The 22,677-nt window shown below is 44.3% G+C and overlaps 2 protein-coding genes across 2 annotated transcripts in view; one reads left to right on the top strand and one right to left on the bottom strand.

The window, feature by feature from the left end:
• Nucleotides 1-2,407: 2,407 nt before the first annotated feature.
• LOC106577312 (galectin-related protein) lies at nucleotides 2,408-17,688 on the bottom strand. The gene is made up of 5 exons (XM_045701817.2): nucleotides 17,438-17,688; nucleotides 16,765-16,848; nucleotides 16,550-16,638; nucleotides 12,466-12,652; nucleotides 2,408-10,875 (listed from the first exon to the last, which is right to left on the bottom strand). Exons 1-5 carry the CDS (start codon nucleotides 17,468-17,470, stop codon nucleotides 10,732-10,734), a joined length of 537 nt encoding a protein of 178 aa, XP_045557773.1. The 5' UTR covers nucleotides 17,471-17,688; the 3' UTR covers nucleotides 2,408-10,731.
• Nucleotides 17,689-17,790: 102 nt separating this feature from the next.
• LOC106591367 (ABC transporter G family member 23) overlaps nucleotides 17,791-22,677 on the top strand; it is a 118,759-nt gene continuing 113,872 nt past the window's right edge. The window contains exon 1 of the mRNA XM_082964926.1: nucleotides 17,791-20,808. The gene's annotated coding sequence lies outside the window, so the exon portion shown is untranslated. The remainder of the gene's footprint in view (nucleotides 20,809-22,677) is intronic.

A 22,677-nucleotide genomic window follows, 5' to 3' on the forward strand; every position in this document is an offset into this window, starting at 1 on the left:
AAACATGAGAGCTTCTGGGTAAAGTGGGTAGGTAACAATGCTTTCCTGGCATGGCATGTAGGTGTAGAGTATATACCAGTGATGCCACATCACTGCTCATATGGAATTGCCACATATCCTTTGTTTATACTGTAGTAATGTTAACATAGGTTATAGCCTACTCCAGCGGTGTTGTGCTCACAGACACACCTAGACAAGTGCACATATCAACTACTGGACTGTGATTGAAGGATGCTCATGCTGCATCTATTTTATTCAGCTGAACATGAGAAATATTGTAATTCAAGTTGAGAGACAAAGAGACAGACAGGCAGAGACAGGCAGACAGACAGGCAGACAGACAGGCAGACACACAGACTGGCAGAGAAAGTCAAAGACAGACAGACAGACAGACAGACAGACAGACAGACAGACAGACAGACAGACAGACAGACAGACAGACGGGCTGGCAAAAAGATAGAGTTATAAATATTATTATCATGGGTTATAAGAATCCAATCCATTCACTGAGATTGTTCTTCCATTAAGAACCACTATGCATGGCCTCTGTAGGCTAAGTGGACTCAACGACACCCACATAGAATAAGCTATTTGTCATTTAATGTGTCTGACTGACACATTGTCAACGTCTCAGAGAGATGAGGGTCCTTTTCCGGTCATCTGGCGTCGCTCAGTTGAAGAGAGAAAATACATTTAAGCACATCTATGTTCTTGAAGGTGCCCTCAGCTCCCAACAAATGAGACTTTGCTCCACAAGTAATGTATTCCTTGTTATAACAGTCATTTTGCATCCCAAATAGCACCCTTATTCCTATGTAGTGCACTAATTTTGACCACAGCTGGTCAAAGGTAGTGCACTATATAGGGAATAGGGTGCCATTTGGGAGACAGACACAATCAGTCCACATTCAATATTGACATCCACAACTCTGGAGCCTGCTATGGCAGCAATACACAGTCATTGAATGAGCCTCAGAACTCTATCTGGCTATCTGTGCTCATGAGACTCAGATTATGTCGAGCAATCACTCCAACCAGATTAGATTACTGAGTAACGTTCAATCATGTCAGATCGTCTCTATAATCTTTTAGGATTACATCACATTATTACCAATAGAGATCATAGAATCAGTCAAGTCATATAACAGCTGATGTTTCTACATTATGAAACAGACACTGTTTCAGTGACAATTCGGGTTAAGTGCCTTGCTCAAGGGCACATCAACAGATTTTTCACCTAGTCTGTACAGGGATTCAAACCAGTGTCCTTTTGGTTACTGGCCCAACACTCAACCACTAGGCTACCTACCGCTACAAAATCACATCTATAAAAGGGCATCTTGAAATCATAAAAAATAAATATAATTTTATGTTGATACAAAAAGGTGCTAGATCTTATTAATAGGAATGTGATAAGAATGTTACTATTGAACAGTACATTGGCCTACATTCCAGTGGTAACAGTTTGTTAAAGAAACAGCAGGGGGCAGTACAGACCATAAACAACCATCACGAGTCATCCTGAGCATTCCATTGAAAGCCCGATGAAACAAAAACGGACCCTTACCTTAACTCCAACCTTAACCCCTAACCTTTATCTCATTTGAACCATTTTGTTTATTAAATATCAGTTTGTATGTCAGACACCTCCCCTTAGTTTTTCCCCGAGGCATCCCAGGCTGAGGAAAGCAGTTTGAAAGGGGCAATCTGTGATTGGTACACCCCATTTTGGACTTTTAAATGAATGATAATACCCATTGATTCTTGAAGAATAGAACTTCTAAATGAGCTTATTAGTTCATCTGTCAGAACCCATCAGAACCTAAAATATCAGCTAGTTGTATACAATTGCTTGTAAACAATGCAATTGTAAATCAAAACAGTCAAAATTTAAATACTGATCATTTTGATATCATGGATGGTCAGTCCTTACATCCAAAGCTTGGTCTATGAATTTGAGAGTGGTTACATTTCTGCAGCTCCATCCCTCAGATGTTTATTACCAAAACAGTGGTGGGGTAACCTCTTTGTTATTGCCGATTGCTTCTTTAACCCATTCCACTGCTCCTCCACATAACTTCCTGTCTGTAATCACTCAGTGACTGCGACAAAGGCATTTGTGTCTGTCAGGCAAGACGTCAAATGTCAAACCAGCGGACTCTACCCCTATCTCTCCTTCTCACACTGTCTCCATCCCTTCATCTCTCTCTCTTTCGCACTCTCTTTCAGACACACACACACACACACACACACTCTCTCCCATACTTATTTTATGCACACACACAATCTCCTTCCTCTCTCAGCTTGGCAGGGGCAGGACACAGACTCCCTTGTTTTCCTGATGGCTCGTTGTCAAGAGCTCCATACTGTGGTTCAGCCTGTCAGAATGAAACACATTGAGCACCAGCACATTCCAAGATGACACGTTTATTGGTCTACAAAGTAGTTGTTTTAACAAAAGCATGGGAAAAGAAAACATTTGAAGAGGAAGAGAGCACAACTAGTGGAATTACTCCTTTAATGCACACAAACAAAACATGCTCTAATGCAAAATGTTAAAATTCTCCATGAATGACTCAATTTGGTTTCATTCAGTTAGGAAATAGTGTATAATAAGTCTGCGTGTCCCAAATAACACACTATTCCCGACAGTTCCCTACATTTGACCAGTTGAAAGTAGTGCTCTATATAAAGGAATAGATTGCCCTTTGGGACACAGACAGAGTTGTATTGCTCCTGTGGGACTGGTTATATGCAGGATCCTCTGTTGAAAACCCAGAATAGAGAATGAACCTGTTAACCAGGGATCTTCTTTCCTGAGTCAGTCAGTCAGACAACACTCTCTACATCAGACAGAAACAACCCTTTACATATTGTAGCAGACAGGCTTCTTTTACACTTCATAATAAACAATAAACTTCTCATCCTAAATCCTCATCTGATGTTAATTGGTGAGAGAACAACTTGGTCAGAGTTAACTTTATAGATGTCTTGTAATTCAAAAGCGTTCATCTTTTAGTATTTAATAGGCACTGTTTAAAAAAGAAAATAACCTTGTTCTTGACTCTTTATAAATGAAAAGGGAAGCCCGATTGTACACACACAGCAACACAACCTAACCTACATAGGACACTCCATAATAACTACAGTTTGCTTTTCCAAAAAAGCTATAATAATTACTGCATCCCAAATGGCACCCTATTCCCTATGTACCGTAGTGCACTACTTTGAAATCAGGGCCCATAGATCTCTGGTCAAAAGAAGTGTCACTTGTAAGGAATAGGGTACCATTTGGTACATAACCATTGACTTGGGCCTTTTCCTTCCAACAGCAGTGTAATGCTTCACTAGGTTATAACACAGCTGGTAGAAAGAACAAAAAGACATCACATATTTTGACAAGTTTAAAAACAAAAACTAGGAAAACCTATAATCTTGGCTTCTCAGATATACAATATGCTCACATAGTACTTGTTTTCAACAACCAGACCGGGGTTCAATTACTACTTGAAATCTTTCAAAAACGTTCAGAGTTTGCTCTAGTCTAGTCTGCCTGGAGTGCCTGATGGGCGGGGCTTGCAGTCCTTGTGACTATTCTATTGGTTCCATTGTGCCAGTCGAGCCAAGATAAAGTATTTGAAATGATATCAAATAGTATTTCAACCCAGGTCTGTCAACAACACAAGCGTACCGAAACGTTTTGCCTATAAAGCACATAGACACATTTTCTCATGTAAAAACCAAACCAACAAGGCCATGTTCAAAATATGTACAAAGTCCGAAGGCATGTTAACATCAGATTATAATCAGGGAGCAATGACATTCAGTTCAAACCAAAAGTCTTCCATGTTTTTCTGCTGTTTTTCTGAGGCCAGTGTAGGTCAGAGTGGGTTGAATGGTATTTGTGTTGTGGCAGGCTGCAGCTGTAGACCCAAGGGCTGAGTTCAAACAAACACTGCAGGTATTTCACATTGTGGAAAACTCCTAGTAGCTCCTGTGTTCCAGCAATACACCATCTCATTCAAATCACAGTAACTCATTTCAATCAAGTCCAACCCTGATTTCTTCCAATTAGCATTGACTGATTAATCAGTATTTATGCAGTTTATGGCAAAAGACCAATGTAACATTTTCTGTACTGCATGTTTGCTTGAATGCCAGTTGAATGCCAGTAGAGGAGTTAGGATCATGAGACAGAGTCACAAAACAAGCCTTTCTAGGGGCTTAGTCAGTAGGATGCACCATTTACTAGGCTGTTGCAGATAGAGATATGAAGTAATGACAGGTTACCATTTCCTATTTCACATTACAGACAGACATGACTGTTATACACAATGTATTTCTATGTTAACGTTGTTGTGCCCCTCCGGAATAAGCCCCCGCCCCACGTTGTGAATCAGGAAGTCTTTGTGTTATCTCCCTCCCCACGTTCTTCCTGGATATACAGCGCCATGGGAGTGAGTGACCTCTCAAGTTGACCCCTGGACCACAACTGACAGGCTGAACCACAGGCGAGATGCTAGAGTGACATGTAACAGGCTGAACCACAGGAGAGATGCTAGAGTGACATGTAACAGGCTGAACCACAGGTGAGATGCTAGAGTGACATGTATGACATTATTAAGCACTAGAACACGTCTTTTATTCTGCCTCTTGGTTTTAACCACAATTTGGACTTTTATACATAGATGTATTATTAGGTTATTAAGTTAGGTCTCTTAAGGAGTTCCAATGTGAATTATATAGGTCTACTTATTTTCCCATGGGGCAACTGGATATTTGTTTGTATTTAAAATGAAGTAGTTTCACGAGGGATAGTTTCCAACTCACTACAGCCAGAAGTTGTGGTTTCACGAGGGATAGTTTCCACTCGCTACAGCCAGATCAGCACCGACAATGAAATCAGCCACCCGAAACACACCCAGACTCAGCCTAATACAACATTAAGGATACAATACTGTTGAGGTCAGTGCATTGGGCTGGTTCATAGAAACTCTCTCTCTCTCTCTGTCCTCCGTATTGCCTTCCTAATAGCCTACTGTAGTTTCCTTACGGAAATGAGTGCCCGTCATGCAAAAAAAGAGTTCTCTATGTTAGTACCTCAGGAAAACCCTGTGTGACCATCCAGGAGAAAAAGACAGAGAGGAGGATGTTATTGCTCTCTTACAGAAAAGACCTGTGGATATGTAGCCTACTGAACATCCCACAGAATATTGTCATGGATTGCCTACTGTAATGATGTTCAGAGACTGAACGTCTGATATAGCACACACACACACACATATTCATTACCAACCATTCACTATCCCCCCATGCGGAATGTGATGCACTCTACAGGGTTCAGTCAGTGCAGTGGCCTATCTGGGCAAAACCAAGGAAGGGTCCATTTGAAGCATCTTACAGGGTTAAACCAAGGAAGGGTCCATTTGAAGCATCTTACAGGGTTAAACCAAGGAAGGGTCCATTTGAAGCATCTTACAGGGGTAAACCAAGGAAGGGTCCATTTGAAGCATCTTACAGGGGTAAACCAAGGAAGGGTCCATTTGAAGCATCTTACAGGGGTAAACCAAGGAAGGGTCCATTTGAAGCATCTTACAGGGGTAAACCAAGGAAGGGTCCATTTGAAGCATCTTACAGGGGTAAACCAAGGAAGGGACCATTTGAAGCATCTTACAGGGTTAAACCAAGGAAGGGTCCATTTGAAGCATCTTACAGGGGTAAACCAAGGAAGGGACCATTTGAAGCATCTTACAGGGGTAAACCAAGGAAGGGACCATTTGAAGCATCTTACAGGGGTAAACCAAGGAAGGGACCATTTGAAGCATCTTACAGGGGTAAACCAAGGAAGGGACCATTTGAAGCATCTTACAGGGGTAAACCAAGGAAGGGACCATTTGAAGCATCTTACAGGGGTAAACCAAGGAAGGGACCATTTGAAGCATCTTACAGGGGTAAACCAAGGAAGGGACCATTTGAAGCATCTTACAGGGGTAAACCAAGGAAGGGACCATTTGAAGCATCTTACAGGGGTAAACCAAGGAAGGGACCATTTGAAGCATCTTACAGGGGTAAACCAAGGAAGGGACCATTTGAAGCATCTTACAGGGGTAAACCAAGGAAGGGACCATTTGAAGCATCTTACAGGGGTAAACCAAGGAAGGGACCATTTGAAGCATCTTACAGGGGTAAACCAAGGAAGGGACCATTTGAAGCACTGTACAGCAAAGAAAATAAACACCAAACAACCAACCCCTCAACCTTCAAAGTTATCATGACTTAAAGGTGCTACATCCCCAGAATCCCATTTCCCGTAACATGGAGGAGACTCACAACTGAGCCTTTTACTTTCTGTTTTGGTCCAGCAGCTTCAAACAGCTGGAAAAACGATATATGTTTTATTATTGAACATATGTTTAGCTACACCCCTCAAACTCAACACTGGACCTCCAAGCCAGTTCCACTGCTTTTTGTTGGGACACCAGGTGGGTGATATTAATGATCAGGTAGAACAGACAACCAGCAGGCTCCGGACCTCGTAGGGTCAGAGGTGAATCCCCCTGCCCTACACTATTCAGTGCTTGTTTTCTCACATAAACTGAAATTGAGCGAACAGTGTAGAATTTTTTTAATCAAGAAATTACAGAGCGATTTCTACATTGGCCACTTGACCAGATTTTAAAAAGATAACACAGCCACAAAGTCAAAACAGCTTTCCCATTTTGACAACAGATGCCTGTCCAATGGGAGAAATCAATAGGCAAATATCATAGCCAGGTAAGTAATACTGTGAAACACTATCATTCCACTATTATAATGCCATTTAAAAAATCCTGTGTAGCACCTTTAATCCAAAGTCCCTCCCTACTCATCTACAACTCAGAGCTGACTCGCTTCCAACAGGAAATACGCATCCCAAATGGCACCCTATTCCATACATTGGGCCCTGGTCAAAAGTAGTGCACTTAGGGTCAAACGTGTCTTGGGTTAGGGTTAAAGTTAGGGTCAAAGTTGTGCATTATGTAGGGGCAACTGAAGAATGAGCGCTCCTTCCAACAACTAAGCCCAGTAAGAGACGATATAGAGAAGGAGAGATCCCACAACTAAGTCCAGTAAGAGACAATATAGAGGAGAGATCCAACAACTAAGCCCAGTAAGAGACAGAGAGAAGGAGAGATCCAACAACTAAGCCCAGTAAGAGACAATATAGAGAAGGAGAGATCCAACAACTAAGCCCAGTAAGAGACGATATAGAGAAGGAGAGATCCAACAACTAAGCCCAGCAAGAGACAATATGGAGGAGAGATCCAAGAACTAAGCCCAGAAAGAGAAAATATAGAGAAGGAGAGATCCAACAACTAAGCCCAGTAAGAGACGATATAGAGAAGTAGAGATCCAACAACTAAGCCCAGTAAGAGACAATATAGAGAAGGAGAGATCCAACAACTAAGCCCAGTAAGAGACAATATAGAGGAGAGATCCAACAACTAAGCCCAGAAAGAGAAAATATAGAGAAGGAGAGATCCAACAACTAAGCCCAGTAAGAGACGATATAGAGAAGGAGAGATCCAACAACTAAGCCCAGAAAGAGACAGAGAGAAGGAGAGATCCAACAACTAAGCCCAGTAAGAGACAATAGAGAGAAGGAGAGATCCAACAACTAAGCCCAGTAAGAGACAATAGAGAGAAGGAGAGATCCAACAACTAAGCCCAGTAAGAGACAATATAGAGGAGAGATCCAACAACTAAGCCCAGTAAGAGACAATATAGAGGAGAGATCCAACAACTAAGCCCAGTAAGAGACAATATAGAGGAGAGATCCAACAACTAAGCCCAGTAAGAGACAGAGAGAAGGAGAGATCCAACAACTAAGCCCAGTAAGAGACAATAGAGAGAAGGAGAGATCCAACAACTAAGCCCAGTAAGAGACAATATAGAGGAGAGATCCAACAACTAAGCCCAGTAAGAGACAAGAGAGATCCAACAACTAAGCCCACAGAGAGGAGAGATCCAACAACTAAGCCCACAGAGAGGAGAGATCCAACAACTAAGCCCACAGAGAGGAGAGATCCAACAACTAAGCCCACAGAGAGGAGAGATCCAACAACTAAGCCCAGTAAGAGACAATATAGAGGAGGAGAGATCCAACAACTAAGCCCAGAAAGAGACAATATAGAGGAGGAGAGATCCAACAACTAAGCCCAGTAAGAGACAATAGAGAGCTTTGATGGAGCACAATAGCTCCCCTAGGCACCATGTGATGTCCGTGTGCCCCATTCTTGCTCTCCTGGCTCGGTTTCGAGAGAGCGAGAGATAGAGAGAGATGCAGTGAGTCCAGCGAGAGAGAAAGATGCATTGGGCCATAGACATGGGGCAGTGTGTTGTTAGAGGCATATCAGTGATGTCGTGGTAAATAACAATAGGTAGGTAAACTCTGATCCCTGTTTGTGGTGAGTAAAGTAACACTCTATATATTTTCAAAGCATTATTCTGCAATAGGTGGGTAAATGCTTACGCAGAATACAAAAGGTGTGTGAGCTGCGATCACGTGAATTTACCCTCCACTAAACCACTGAGTCATATGACAGTTATTGGTGAACAGTAGCATCTCTGTGTGTTGATGAAGTGGTGGGCACTGATCCAAAGTAGTGCACTAAATAGGTAATACACTCTTAGAAAAAAGCGTTCCAAAAGGGCTCTTCTGCTGTCCCCATAGGAGAACATTCTGGTTCCAGGTAACACCCTTTTTGGTTCCAGGTAGATAGCACCTTTTTTTTCTAGAAGTGTAAGGTGCCATTTCAGATGCGGAAATTGGTTGAATCAACGTTGTTTCCACGTCATTTCAACAACCCAAAAAGTATTTGTGATGACATTGAATCAATGTGGAAAACTGATTGGATTTGCAAAAAGTCATCAACATAAGGACCTTTTTTTCACCCAACGTTTAACCTAAATCCAATGACATGGTGAAACTCTGTTGATTTCACGTTAGTTGACAACTCAACCAAATTGAAATGAAAACTAGACGTTGAACTGACGTCTGTTCCCAGTGGGTATGCTACCATAGAAAAACATGGCTGCTGTACATTCATAACAGATTCTTCACAACAGTCAACCGCTAATCGCTAGCTAACGGAACAGTCTAAACTTCCAAAAGTACCGATTACAGTTTCGGGTCAACTGTTTTTTATTTTGGGCAAAACATTTCACTTCGGTGTGCACTAATGAATACGACCCTGGTTTAAAAAATGCTCAAGTGTGGAAGAGAATCCACCATTTGCATATACAGTAATAATCTGGTCTGTGACAGCGAGGTTTGAGTGGAATGGTTGTTTAGGCTAAGTGCAGGCCATCGCTGGGTGTGTTTTCACTCTGGGGTTTTTCTTCATTTACAAGTCAGAGTCCAGTTAATCAAACTCCTTAAAGGGATAGTTCACTCCAAGATAAAATTTGCTAGGATGTTTTCAAGTCTAGAAAGACCATCTGAGTCCATATTCCACACCACGTGTTGTGTTGTCTAGACTGCTGTGAGTCTTCAGAGAAACCTACTGATCTCATCTAGAACCCAAATGAATAGGAAAGATTGGCACCTCTAATTCCAGTTTATTAGCTCGACACAGAACAGTTGAGGTATAAAACACATCTGATAAAATTGGATTTTGTGGTGAACTACCCCTTTAAATGAACCAATCGTTCATCACTCTTAAATAAGCAATGTAAACGAAGCTCCAAATGAACTATACATTCTATTCACTACCATGTAGCTCTATGTCAGTGCAATATCTATATCTACAGGAGGAGAATGGTTGCAATGAACTGAAATTGTGAGTAAGAACCACCATTAATACACTGCATACAGTTACAAGACATTTCAATCAAAAAGCTGCTACGGTACATCTTGCTGAGACTCCACAATATATTCCGCATTTCCCTTTCCAAATGGCACCCTATTCCCTACGTAGTGCACTACTTTTGGCCAGAGCCCAATGGGCCCTGATCAAAGTAGCGCACTATATAGGGAATAAAATGCAATTTAGAATGCACCTCTGTATGTAGGTCATTGAGTTAGGATGCCAATAACCATGACAACCAACCAACCAATAAAACCCAATTCAAGAACAGGAAGGGAGTGCAAAAATGGAAGCTCCCATAATATTGAGCTTGTCAACCCCACGAAATAACCCTCATTTAGGTGATAAATGGTGTTGATTCCTGAGAAACCTCCTGAGAATTGTAGGATTTCTCCACATGAAAGCAAATACTTCTTGGTGCTCTACGGTTGTGTCCCAAATAGCACTCTAGTGCCCAATAGTGCCCCAAAAGCAGTGCACTATTACATTTGGAATAGGGCTCCCTCTCTCAGCAAAATCCCCATAGGATGCTTGGTAACCATGAGCAGGCGTTTATATTGTGAGATCCCTGACACACACAGAACTGAGGAAGAAAACAAAGGAATTCTTTCAGAACAAAGACACGCAGAGCTGCGTTGCATTGCAACCATTCAACCAACAATTAGGAAGGTCACAATAACGTCAGATCTTGGTAGAGACATGACAAGATAAAAGGGAAAGAAGAAGAAGAGGAGTGATGGCAGAACCAAACCGGGATGGCGAGGCCTTTCCAAAGCGCTAGGCGCTGCAGTGTTGCATTGTGGGTATTGTAGTAACAGGTGTGTGTGTGTTCACCTGTATTGAGTTCTTGTTGTGTCACACACAGGCATGGCAGCTGGGTTGGTTAGCCTAGCTTGGTGATCTGTAGACCCCCTTCTATCCTCACTGTATCGATGGACGGCAAAGATTTCACTTTGTGAAAAAAGTCAAAGAGCGGGTTTCCATCCACAAATATCCGGAAGCGCGTGTGCTCGCAGTGGATCTCGATCTGGATAGATAGAGAGCGAGAGAGATGGAGAAAGAGAAAAGGCAAGAAGAGAGAGAGAACAGAATAAAACACCCCATTTCTAAACTAAGTCACATAATGTGGCCATGTGGTTCTTTCTCCAAATGAAAGAGAGCTTGTTAGGTTTTACATAACTAATCACATCTCCGACCCTCATCCTCCGACCCTCATCCTCCGACCCTCATCCTCCAACATCTCCGACCCTCATCCTCCGACCCTCATCCTCCGACCCTCATCCTCCGACATCTCTGACCCTCATCCTCCGACATCTCTGACCCTCATCCTCCGACCCTCATCCTCTGACATCTCCGACCCTCATCCTCCGACCCCCATCCTCCGACCCTCATCCTCCGACATCTCCGACCCTCATCCTCTGACCCTCATCCTCCGACATCTCCGACCCTCATCCTCTGACCCTCATCCTCCGACATCTCCGACCCTCATCCTCTGACCCTCATCCTCCGACATCTCCGACCCTCATCCTCTGACCCTCATCCTCCGACATCTCCGACCCTCATCCTCTGACCCTCATCCTCCGACATCTCCGACCCTCATCCTCTGACCCTCATCCTCCGACATCTCCGACCCTCATCCTCTGACCCTCATCCTCCGACATCTCCGACCCTCATCCTCTGACCCTCATCCTCTGACATCTCTCATCCTCTGACATCTCTGACCCTCATCCTCTGACATCTCTCATCCTCTGACATCTCTGACCCTCATCCTCTGACATCTCTGACCCTCATCCTCTGACATCTCTCATCCTCTGACATCTCTGACCCTCATCCTCTGACATCTCTGACCCTCATCCTCTGACATCTCTGACCCTCATCCTCTGACATCTCTGACCCTCATCCTCTGACATCTCTGACCCTCATCCTCTGACATCTCTAACCCTCATCCTCTGACATCTCTAACATCTCTAACCCTCATCCTCTGACATCTCTAACCCTCATCCTCTGACATCTCTAACCCTCATCCTCTGACAACTCTAACCCTCATCCTCTGACAAATGTGTGACTGGAGCAACCTGCTTTACACTAAAACCACAACAAGGAACAATGTGTGTTCCTTATCACTGGGCTATATCTTTACATAACGTCTGTACTGAATCATATCACAGCAACTAAAGACAAGTCAGAGAGGGGTAGAGCGAGGGAGTGTATGAGATAGAGATAGTGGTGGAAGGCCAATTATCGTGAAGTTAAGACCCTTGTTAACAGTGGCCCCATAGGGCTCTGGTCAAAAGAAGTCTACTAGAAAAGGGATGTGGTGCCATTTGGGACAAGTTGGATAAGAACGTGAAGTGTTCTCGGTACCCTGAAGGGATGGTCGGGTTAGGGGTTAGAATTTAAAAAGAGAGTGGAGTGTTATGGTATCTTGAAGGCCTGGTCCAGTTAGGGTTATGGATTAAGGGGTAGGGGTTAGCATTAGAGGTTCGGGGTTGGGATTAGAGGTTAGGGGTTAGGATTAGAGGTTAGGATTAAAGGTTAGGGGTTAGGATTAAAGGTTAGGATGATATTTTAGGGGTTAGGATTAGAGGTTAGATATTAGGATCAGTGTAACAGGTACCCTGAAGGGCTGGTCAGGGATGAAGGGGAAGTAGTCGATAGACTTCTCCTCCTCGCTCCATTTTCCCGAGACGCGGGAGTTACGCAGAAACTGCCGCTCGGCGAATCGAGCGCTGAGTTTCAGGGCCACATCCGGCTGTGGTTCCTCCTTCTCTGTGCCGCGGCCGCAAGTCAGGCTGACGTCAAAGCTGAGACAGAAAGAAACGTAGAGAAGAAAAAAGAAATAGGTGTCCTTGTGCTGGTTTAACAATATCCCTTTTTACCCTAGGTAACCTGTCCTTTAGTGGGAGCCCTAGGTAACCTGTCCTTTAGTGGGAGCCCTAGGGTAACCTGTCCTTTAGTGGGAGCCCTAGGGTAACCTGTCCTTTAGTGGGAGCCCTAGGGTAACCTGTCCTTTAGTGGGAGCCCTAGGGTAACCTGTCCCTTAGTGGGAGCCCTAGGGTAACCTGTCCCTTAGTGGGAGCCCTAGGGCAACCTGTCCCTTTGTGGGAGCCCTAGGGCAACCTGTCCCTTTGTGGGAGCCCTAGGGCAACCTGTCCCTTTGTGGGAGCCCTAGGGCAACCTGTCCCTTTGTGGGAGCCCTAGGGCAACCTGTCCCTTAGTGGGAGCCCTAGGGCAACCTGTCCCTTAGTGGGAGCCCTAGGGCAACCTGTCCCTTAGTGGGAGCCCTAGGGCAACCTGTCCCTTAGTGGGAGCCCTAGGGCAACCTGTCCCTTAGTGGGAGCCCTAGGGCAACCTGTCCCTTAGTGGGAGCCCTAGGGCAACCTGTCCCTTAGTGGGAGCCCTAGGGCAACCTGTCCCTTAGTGGGAGCCCTAGGGCAACCTGTCCCTTAGTGGGAGCCCTAGGGCAACCTGTCCCTTAGTGGGAGCCCTAGGGCAACCTGTCCCTTAGTGGGAGCCCTAGGGCAACCTGTCCCTTAGTGGGAGCCCTAGGGCAACCTGTCCCTTAGTGGGAGCCCTAGGGCAACCTGTCCCTTAGTGGGAGCCCTAGGGCAACCTGTCCCTTAGTGGGAGCCCTAGGGCAACCTGTCCCTTAGTGGGAGCCCTAGGGCAACCTGTCCCTTAGTGGGAGCCCTAGGGCAACCTGTCCCTTAGTGGGAGCCCTAGGGCAACCTGTCCCTTAGTGGGAGCCCTAGGGTAACCTGTCCCTTAGTGGGAGCCCTAGGGTAACCTGTCCCTTAGTGGGAGCCCTTGGGTAACCAATCCCTTAGTGGGAGCCCTAGGGTAACCTGTCCCTTAGTGGGAGCCCTAGGGTAACCTGTCCCTTAGTGGGAGCCCTAGGGTAACCTGTCCTTTAGTGGGAGCCCTAGGGTAACCTGTCCCTTAGTGGGAGCCCTAGGGTAACCTGTCCCTTAGTGGGAGCCCTAGGGTAACCTGTCCTTTAGTGGGAGCCCTAGGGTAACCTGTCCTTTAGTGGGAGCCCTAGGGTAACCTGTCCTTTAGTGGGAGCCCTAGGGTAACCTGTCCCTTAGTGGGAGCCCTAGGGCAACCTGTCCTTTAGTGGGAGCCCTAGGATAACCTGTCCCTTAGTGGGAGCCCTAGGGCAACCTGTCCTTTAGTGGGAGCCCTAGGATAACCTGTCCCTATGGGGACAATGGTAATGGAGCTGTAAGAGACAGAGAGGGGGGCCTATAGGGACATGATGCTGTAGGGGACATAGAGGAGGGCCTATAGGGACATGATGCTGTAGGGGACATAGAGGAGGGCCTATAGGGACATGATGCTGTAGGGGACATAGAGGAGGGCCTATAGGGACATGATGCTGTAGGGGACATAGAGGAGGGCCTATAGGGACATGATGCTGTAGGGGACATAGAGGAGGGCCTATAGGGACATGATGCTGTAGGGGACATAGAGGAGGGCCTATAGGGACATGACGCTGTAGGGGACATAGAGGAGGGCCTATAGGGACATGACGCTGTAGGGGACAGAGGAGGGCCTATAGGGACATGACGCTGTAGGGGACATAGAGGAGCGCCTATAGGGACATGATGCTGTAGGGGACATAGAGGAGGGCCTATAGGGACGTGGTGCTGTAGGGGACGTAGGAGGGCCTATAGGGACATGGTGCTGTAGGGGACGTAGGAGGGCCCATAGGGACGTGGTGCTGTAGGGGACGTAGGAGGGCCTATAGGGACGTGGTGTCTGTGTAGGAGAAACACCACATAAATGTTGTCATTATGTTTTGCATCTGGAGGAGCAGCATGTTGACATCTGCCATGAACTTCCACATAAATATTGTGCGCCAGGCATTTAAAACTGATGTCACTAAATGTGTTTTTAAACTGACCATTAGTTTCTATTGAGGCCTATAAAGGACACACCCTAAAATGTCTCAACAAGCTGTGTCCCAACTGGCACACTATCCCCTTCGTAGCACACTACGTTTGATGAGGGCCAATGTAGCCCTAGTTGCCTACATAGGGAATAGGGTGCCATTCTTGACAGACCAGCGCTGCCTCAGTCTGGCCTGACTGTGGAGGTGAACACCCTGCCTTGCATTATGAAAAAGCCCTCCGTTCTCAACACACCCACCCACACAGTTCTCCATGTTTCCTCTTCACCTCCCCCGGGCTTTTTCTTTGCCTTCTGCCATGCTGCTAATAAATTATTCTTTTGAACTTTTTCCTTTCTGAGCCTGTGTTCGATTCTGTCTTTTACAATAAATGTTCTCTCTCCTTATTAGGCTAGATTCACATTCTTCAGCAGACATAACATAGAAAACACAGCATTTCACCAATTAAACATGTAATACACAGGTCCACAACAATTCATTCTGTAGGCTACATTCTTACAGAATCAGATCTCCACCTAAAATGGAATGGGACTTACAAGCTAATGAAAAAGCAGTATATGAAAGATAAGAAGTTGGTAATGACATTCATTCAGATAAGCCAGGGTGCAGTTGACAAATAGACCTAGTTAGCTCCAGTCCAGAGCGCCTTCTCTTCTACAAGAATAAGTTGAAGTCTCAGCATCAGCAAGCTGCACGTAACGACATGGACCAGAGCTAAGACCTAATGAGTGGAGGTTATTGTTTTAACCTACCTGTCCAACGACATGGACCAGAGCTAAGACCTAATGAGTGGAGATTATTGTTTTAGCCTGCCTGTCCAACGACATGGACCAGAGCTAAGACCTAATGAGTGGAGGATATTGTTTTAGCCTGCCTGTCCAACGACATGGACCAGAGCTAAGACCTAATGAGTGGAGGTTATTGTTTTAGCCTGCCTGTCCAACGACATGGACCAGAGCTAAGACCTAATGAGTGGAGGTTATTGTTTTAGCCTGCCTGTCCAACGACATGGACCAGAGCTAAGACCTAATGAGTGGAGGTTATTGTTTTAGCCTGCCTGTCCAACGACATGGACCAGAGCTAAGACCTAATGAGTGGAGGTTATTGTTTTAGCCTACCTGTCCAACGACATGGACCAGAGCTAAGACCTAATGAGTGGAGATTATTGTTTTAGCCTACCTGTCCAACGACATGGACCAGAGCTAAGACCTAATGAGTGGAGGTTATTGTTTTAGCCTACCTGTCCAACGACATGGACCAGAGCTAAGACCTAATGAGTGGAGGTTATTGTTTTAGCCTACCTGTCCAACGACATGGACCAGAGCTAAGACCTAATGAGTGGAGGTTATTGTTTTAGCCTACCTGTCCAACGACATGGACCAGAGCTAAGACCTAATGAGTGGAGGTTATTGTTTTAGCCTGCCTGTCCAACGACATGGACCAGAGCTAAGACCTAATGAGTGGAGGTTATTGTTTTAGCCTGCCTGTCCAACGACATGGACCAGAGCTAAGACCTAATGAGTGGAGGATATTGTTTTAGCCTACCTGTCCAACGACATGGACCAGAGCTAAGACCTAATGAGTGGAGGTTATTGTTTTAGCCTACCTGTCCAACGACATGGACCAGAGCTAAGACCTAATGAGTGGAGGTTATTGTTTTAGCCTACCTGTCCAACGACATGGACCAGAGCTAAGACCTAATGAGTGGAGGTTATTGTTTTAGCCTGCCTGTCCAACGACATGGACCAGAGCTAAGACCTAATGAGTGGAGGTTATTGTTTTAGCCTACCTGTCCGGCTCCAGATCAACAATGCCCATGACAATGACCTTCTTCCCCGGCCTCATACCACCTCTGATGCGGCCGCTGAATGGCACCTTCTATGATTGAGAGACAACATTTTATTTTAAATCATCACATTTAAACCATCATCACAACGTGGACAAAGAAAATAATACAGGCGTATATATTGAATAACGTGGATGTTTCAGGATGAATCGTCCCACCAGAAGCCGTGCAATGTCCTCCCTATCCGGTGATATAAGCCCGGGGTTCCCGAACGAATCGTTGTGATGGTCATCTTCAGTATTCTTCAAAACCACCAGAGACAAAAGGGAAAGAAAAAAACACAACGTATTGATCAGGTACAGCCTAAACGATAGCAGCCTACTCAATGGGCGGAGTAGCCTAGCGTTTTAAAAGGCTGCATATTGCTCTAGATGTCTTCTCTGCATGGTCCTCATGCCGCTATTCAACAATGAAAAGGTGGGGAAACCCATGGCTGTCAAAACATGTGTCATGTTCTAGACTAGAGAAAGTAAAACCTGTGAGAACGGTCGGTCATTACCACCAACCCGCACATAGACAGCCCACATTGTAAACTGATAACGAGAAGTAATGCACCGTATCGGTCAAACGACCTAGGTGAGCACCACACAGAAACATGTTATCATGCAGAATCATTGAATTTGTTCCGCGCCCACATCAGAGGTCGACTCGGGCTGTGCTTGGGAATGCACAGGCAGCCTATTGCCATATTACTCCACACAATAATACAAACTTCATGATGACGTTAATTATAGCTCTCCACAAATGACACGCTTCAACGTTTTACGTGCAGATACAGAAAACAACAAATTCCAAGCAAACCGCTGTTTTCCTGAAAATTGTAGTACTCACTATTGCGTCCTTTTCCGTTGCCGACACCGCCATCTTGACTTGTACAGAAGACCATAGGATGCTTATCAGAAGAGAGGCAGCCCGGGCAGTCCTCCTCTCCTGGAATGTGGCAGCAGTGACTCAGTCAACATATTTCTAGCTGTCCACACTCACACTCCACATGCAGCGAAGAGTGGAATTACCTACGGTATTAACGTTTAGGACTAGGATACGTCTGGCTGGCTGAGGCTGCGTGTTGTAGTAGGCTATGTCTAGGCTGTATTTATCCGCTCTGGAAATGGGTGGATAGTCTTTTTATTTAGCTGACGTGTGCTTTACAATAATAAGAGGGGCTTTGGTAATCCCCGTCTGTTCGGGAACGGGAACGAGCCAGGCTAATCAGATTTTTAATTTCCTACAAAAGAACCTTCACCTAATTAAACTGTACCCCCATAAAGTGGGGGCACTTCTCTCATTCGATTCTAATCTTGAGTGAAAATATTTTGTATATCTTCGTTCCTAGACTAATTAAAGAGGCCTGGTATGTGGTAGGAGCCTAGGATAGAAAATGTAACCATTTGGGATGATAATGATAGAGTGAACAAAATGTGGGCTAAAGAAACCACCGACTTGATATATAAATCTAGGCTATAAGAGTACAGCTCCTTTTGTTCTTGAAAATGTAACCTTTATTTAACTAGGCAAGCCAGCGGGAAGAACAAATTCTTATTTACAATGACAGCCTAGACCGGTGAACCCGGATGACGCTGGGCCAGGGTGTCTGTAATGACGCCTCAAGCACTGAGATGCAGTGCCTTAGACCGCCGCGCCACTCGGGAGCCCAAAGGGCTTTTTGATTCTAAATACTAAGTTCATTGAGAAATATCCTACTTTGTTGGACACCATTGAGCTATAATAGCATGTTTCCGCTCAATAATTATATAGAACATTATTTGCCTATGCAAATCAGGAGGGCATGTTCAAATTGTCAGAGGGCTCCTTCTGTGGCAGTTCACGGTACTACAAATACAAATCCTCTACTCTAGGCCTGCTCTGTTCTATTCTGCAGTTCCCTCATCCAGAAACAAGGGCTCATTGGGGTTTTATATAGAACCTATTGGTTCTGTATAGAACCATTTCTTATAAGAGTGTAGACAACATGTTGTAGACAGAGATTGACTGACAAGATGTTTTGTGGGTCTCAAGCCTTCTATCTTCTCACCCTGATAGTGACTTCCTCAGTCAGAGCAGCCTACATGATTGGATAACAGGGAACCATCAGTCAGTGTTGTATTGGGGCTGTGTGTAGCCCTGCATGAGGGTATAGAGGAGATGAAAAGGTTGGGACTGAATTGGCCACTGAAGAGCTGCTGGTGTCTACTACCGTTACGCCGCCCTTGAGCAAGGCACTTATTTTGTAACATAGGATGACTCTCAAAAGACAGCAAGGCACATCTCTGACATTCTGTCCATTGCAGCACCTGTCCCTGAAGTTATGCTGACTAGCCCAGGACATATCTCCTACCATCCTCCTCTCTTCAAGTCATGGTGACTAGCCCAGGACATATCTCCTACCATCCTCCTCTCTTCAAGTCATGGGGACTAGCCCAGGACATATCTCCTACCATCCTCCTCCTCTCTTCAAGTCATGGGGACTAGCCCAGGACATATCTCCTACCATCCTCCTCCTCTCTTTAAGTCATGGGGACTAGCCCAGGACATATCTCCTACCATCCTCCTCCTCTCTTCAAGTCATGGGGACTAGCCCAGGACATGTGGGTGTCTTGAAAACCTGGGAACGTATCAGTGCAACACAAGCTCCAAAGAAAATGGCGTCCCTCGCGGTAACTGCAGCGGTATAGGGCCTATCCATTTTTTTTTTTGGGGGGGGGGGGCATTTTGTTTTAGATAGAAACAATGTAGGTTATATTGAAGGCGGCTCTGTTTATTATCCTAAGATGGCATCCTGCTGCCACACATAGACCTAATCTACAGAAACTAATGCAGCCACACATAGACCTAAACTACAGAAACTAATGCAGCCACACATAGACCTAATCTAGGGAAACTAATGCAAAAAGCCAAGATGGTACCGCCTGGTACGGCACCGCCTGGCACAGCAACTGCTCCGCCCACAACCGCAAGACTCTCCAGAGGGTAGTGAGGTCTTCACAACGCATCACCGGGGGCAAACTACCTGCCCTCCAGGACACCTACACCACCCGATGTCACAGGAAGGCCAAAAAGATCATCAAGGACAACAACCACCCGAAGCCACTGCCTGTTCACCCCGCTATCATCCAGAAGGCGAGGTCAGAACAGGTGCATCAAAGCTGGGACCGAGAGACTGAAAAACAGCTTCTATCTCAAGGCCATCAGACTGTTAAACAGCCATCAATCTCTAGCCACTTTAATAATTAAAAATTGGATGTAATAAATGTATCACTAGTCAGTTTAAACTATGCCACTTTATGTAATGTTTACATACCCTACATTACTCATCTCATATGTATATATTGTACTCTATACCATCTACTGCATCTTGCCTATGCTGCACGGCCATCACTCATCCATATATTTATATGTACATGTTCTTGTTCATTCCTTTACACTTGTGTGTATAAGGTAGTTATTGTGAAATTGTTAGATTACTTGTTAGATATTACTGCATGGTCGGAACTAGAAGCACAGGCATTTCGCTAAACTCGCATTAACATCTGCTAACCGTGTGTATGTGACAAATAACATTTGATTTGATTTGATGTGTCTTTTGTTGTTTTTCTTAGTCTACAGATGAATGATCTTAATTTGAGCCTGTTTTCTATAGCAGGAAAATAATCCTGCAGCAACAGGAAATATGAATTATGTGGGTTATAATTAATGGACCTTTTTTGTAGGGGTTGCTACATTTTTTGTTAGGGCAAATCAAATAAGACATTTGAAACTAGAAAATCCAAACTTTAGAAGCCTTTTAGTACCTTGAATACACTATAAGTTTCAATTTCCTGCTGTGCAGGAAAATACTCTGTAACAAAAGAGTGATCAATTTAAGATCTTACAACTGTAGCTACTTCTGTTATGTAATTTAGTAGTAGGTTAACAGGTGTATTCATTCCGGAGCAAGACGCCTGCATGCATTCAGTCTGAATAATGCCACTTCTCCCTTCTCAAGAGCCAACCTGTTCTACCACTTGGAAATAGGCTAAGGCCCAACTACACCCTGATGACATGGAATTGTCAGCTGATCTTCACACAATGTTTAGTTCTGTTGGTTCATGTTTTCGCACAGTAGGCTAGGCACACTCACACTCATTGCTACAGTGCTATAGGCTATGTTGTTGCTCTCCATCTTCTAGACTTCAGCTCCTTCTTGTGTAAGGGAACCTTTTCAGGTGAGTCCCTGTTGTAATTTAGGACCAGTGTTTTCCTAGTTGGCTAAATTACAGCTGGTGTTTCTGTATTTGCTTTTCTGTGGTTCTTTCAAAGATTAGCTAACGGTATGTTACCGTATCGGAGCATATCTGAAATGATAACAATGAATCGATTTGTCACTTGTCAGACTCCTCAAGTGTAGCCCGGCTCCTCCAACTGTTTTCCATCGTGGTCCAAAGGGCTGCACCTGAAATCGGTTGTGTTTCCTCACTGTCAAAATGTACAAAAACATATTCCTCTATCCATTACTGTTGGAGTTTTCTCTGCTCCCTGACTGTTTCGATAACTGTTAGCAAGCTGGATTATAAATGTAGGTCTATTCTCATTTCTACACAGTTTAGATTTTGGTGTTAGACATTTTAAATCAAATCAAATTGTATCTGTTACATGCGCCGAATACAACAGGTGTAGACTTTACTGTGAAATGCTTACTTACAAGCCCTTTAACCAACAATGCAGAGTTAAAAAGTAAGAACATTTGCACATTTTCTTCGGAGCTTGAGTTTTTTTTCATGTATTTTTTTATTTAACTATTATTAAACTTGGCAAGTCAGTTAAGAACAAATTCTTACTTACAATGAATAACAATAACAAGGCTATATACAGGGAGTACTGGTACCGAGTCAATGTGCAGGGGTACGAGGCAGGTAATATATATATATATATATATATATATATATATATCTTTTTTTTTTTTCTTTTTTTTTTTTCTTCTCAAACCACCAGCGGGCCGGATTGAATTGTCTCAAGGGCCGGATCTGGCCCGCTGGCCGCATGTTTCACACCTCTGAACTGGATGCTTTACTAAATATTGTAACATCTGTTTGTTGTATGACTCCAATTATTATTATTATCCTATTTGACTATTACTTATTTTATGGAGCTTCTTTAACCGGAGATGGAGTCTGTTAATCTGTTAATATCAAGTATTTCAGAGAGTGTTTGTTGTCTGCAATTTCATTAATAAAAACGTTGAACTTGAATTTATTCTTCACACAAAAAGAAGAGAACCCATGTCCGAAATGATTTTGCAGTGAATTAATGCTGTCTGTCTGTGTAGAAAGGCTATAGTCCTATAATGTCTCACGAAACTATATCCTTTATATTACAATGTTATTACAGTACAACAATGTCCAGGCCATTACTACAACAACAGTTCCTTTCTGTACATATGCTGCCATGTGTCATAGCTTGGGTACCAGTTGGTTTAACTAACATTCTACACTTTGCACTCATTGTTTCATTGTGAAACATTCTTTGGCACCTAACACAGAGTGAAAGGAGTGGAATGTTATCTAAACAGACTGGTACCCAGACTACATGTGACATTGTGTCAAAGAAGGTGATCTTGATCAATAGAGTCAGATTACGGAGTGGTTTCCCTATAATCTCATCACGGTGGAATGAAAGATGCTGGATTAAGTGAGGGAGAACGTGTAAGCCAACACAGAGAAAGGGAGACTGAAACAAGGGAAGCCAGGGAAAGGAGGCAGGGATGAAAGATTATTTGACCCAGGGTGCGTCCCAAATGGCTCCCTATATATACCACTATAGCCTCTATGGGCCTTAGTGAAAAGGAATGCACTACGTAGGGAATAGGGTGCCATTTGGGGGCGACACCTAGTTAGGGTTGCTCTACGACCTTGATTCGATGCAGGCTGCACACAGCACCACCAGACCTGGGTTTACATTCTATTTGAAATCTTTCAAATACTTTAAGTGTTTATTCTAGCCTGCCTAGAGTGCCAGATGGGCAGGTTGGCATTTATTGTCATGAATCTTGCCCTGGAGGCAGCTCTGAAGAATGGTCACTAGCTGTCACAGCCACA

This window comes from Salmo salar, chromosome 18 (genome assembly GCF_965601325.2).
Source record: "Salmo salar chromosome 18, fSalSal1, whole genome shotgun sequence".
Classification (NCBI taxonomy): Eukaryota; Metazoa; Chordata; class Actinopteri; order Salmoniformes; family Salmonidae; genus Salmo; species Salmo salar.

Excerpts from the sequence above, each read along its gene's own strand:
- LOC106577312 (XM_045701817.2), bottom strand. The coding sequence starts at position 17,470 with ATGGCGGTGTCGGCAACGGAAAAGGACGCAATA. Across the intron at positions 16,639-16,764 it reads AGGACATTGCACGGCTTCTG|AAGGTGCCATTCAGCGGCCG; the intron begins GTGGGACGATTC and ends TCTCAATCATAG. Across the intron at positions 12,653-16,549 it reads GTTGATCTGGAGCCGGACAG|CTTTGACGTCAGCCTGACTT; the intron begins GTAGGCTAAAAC and ends TTTCTGTCTCAG.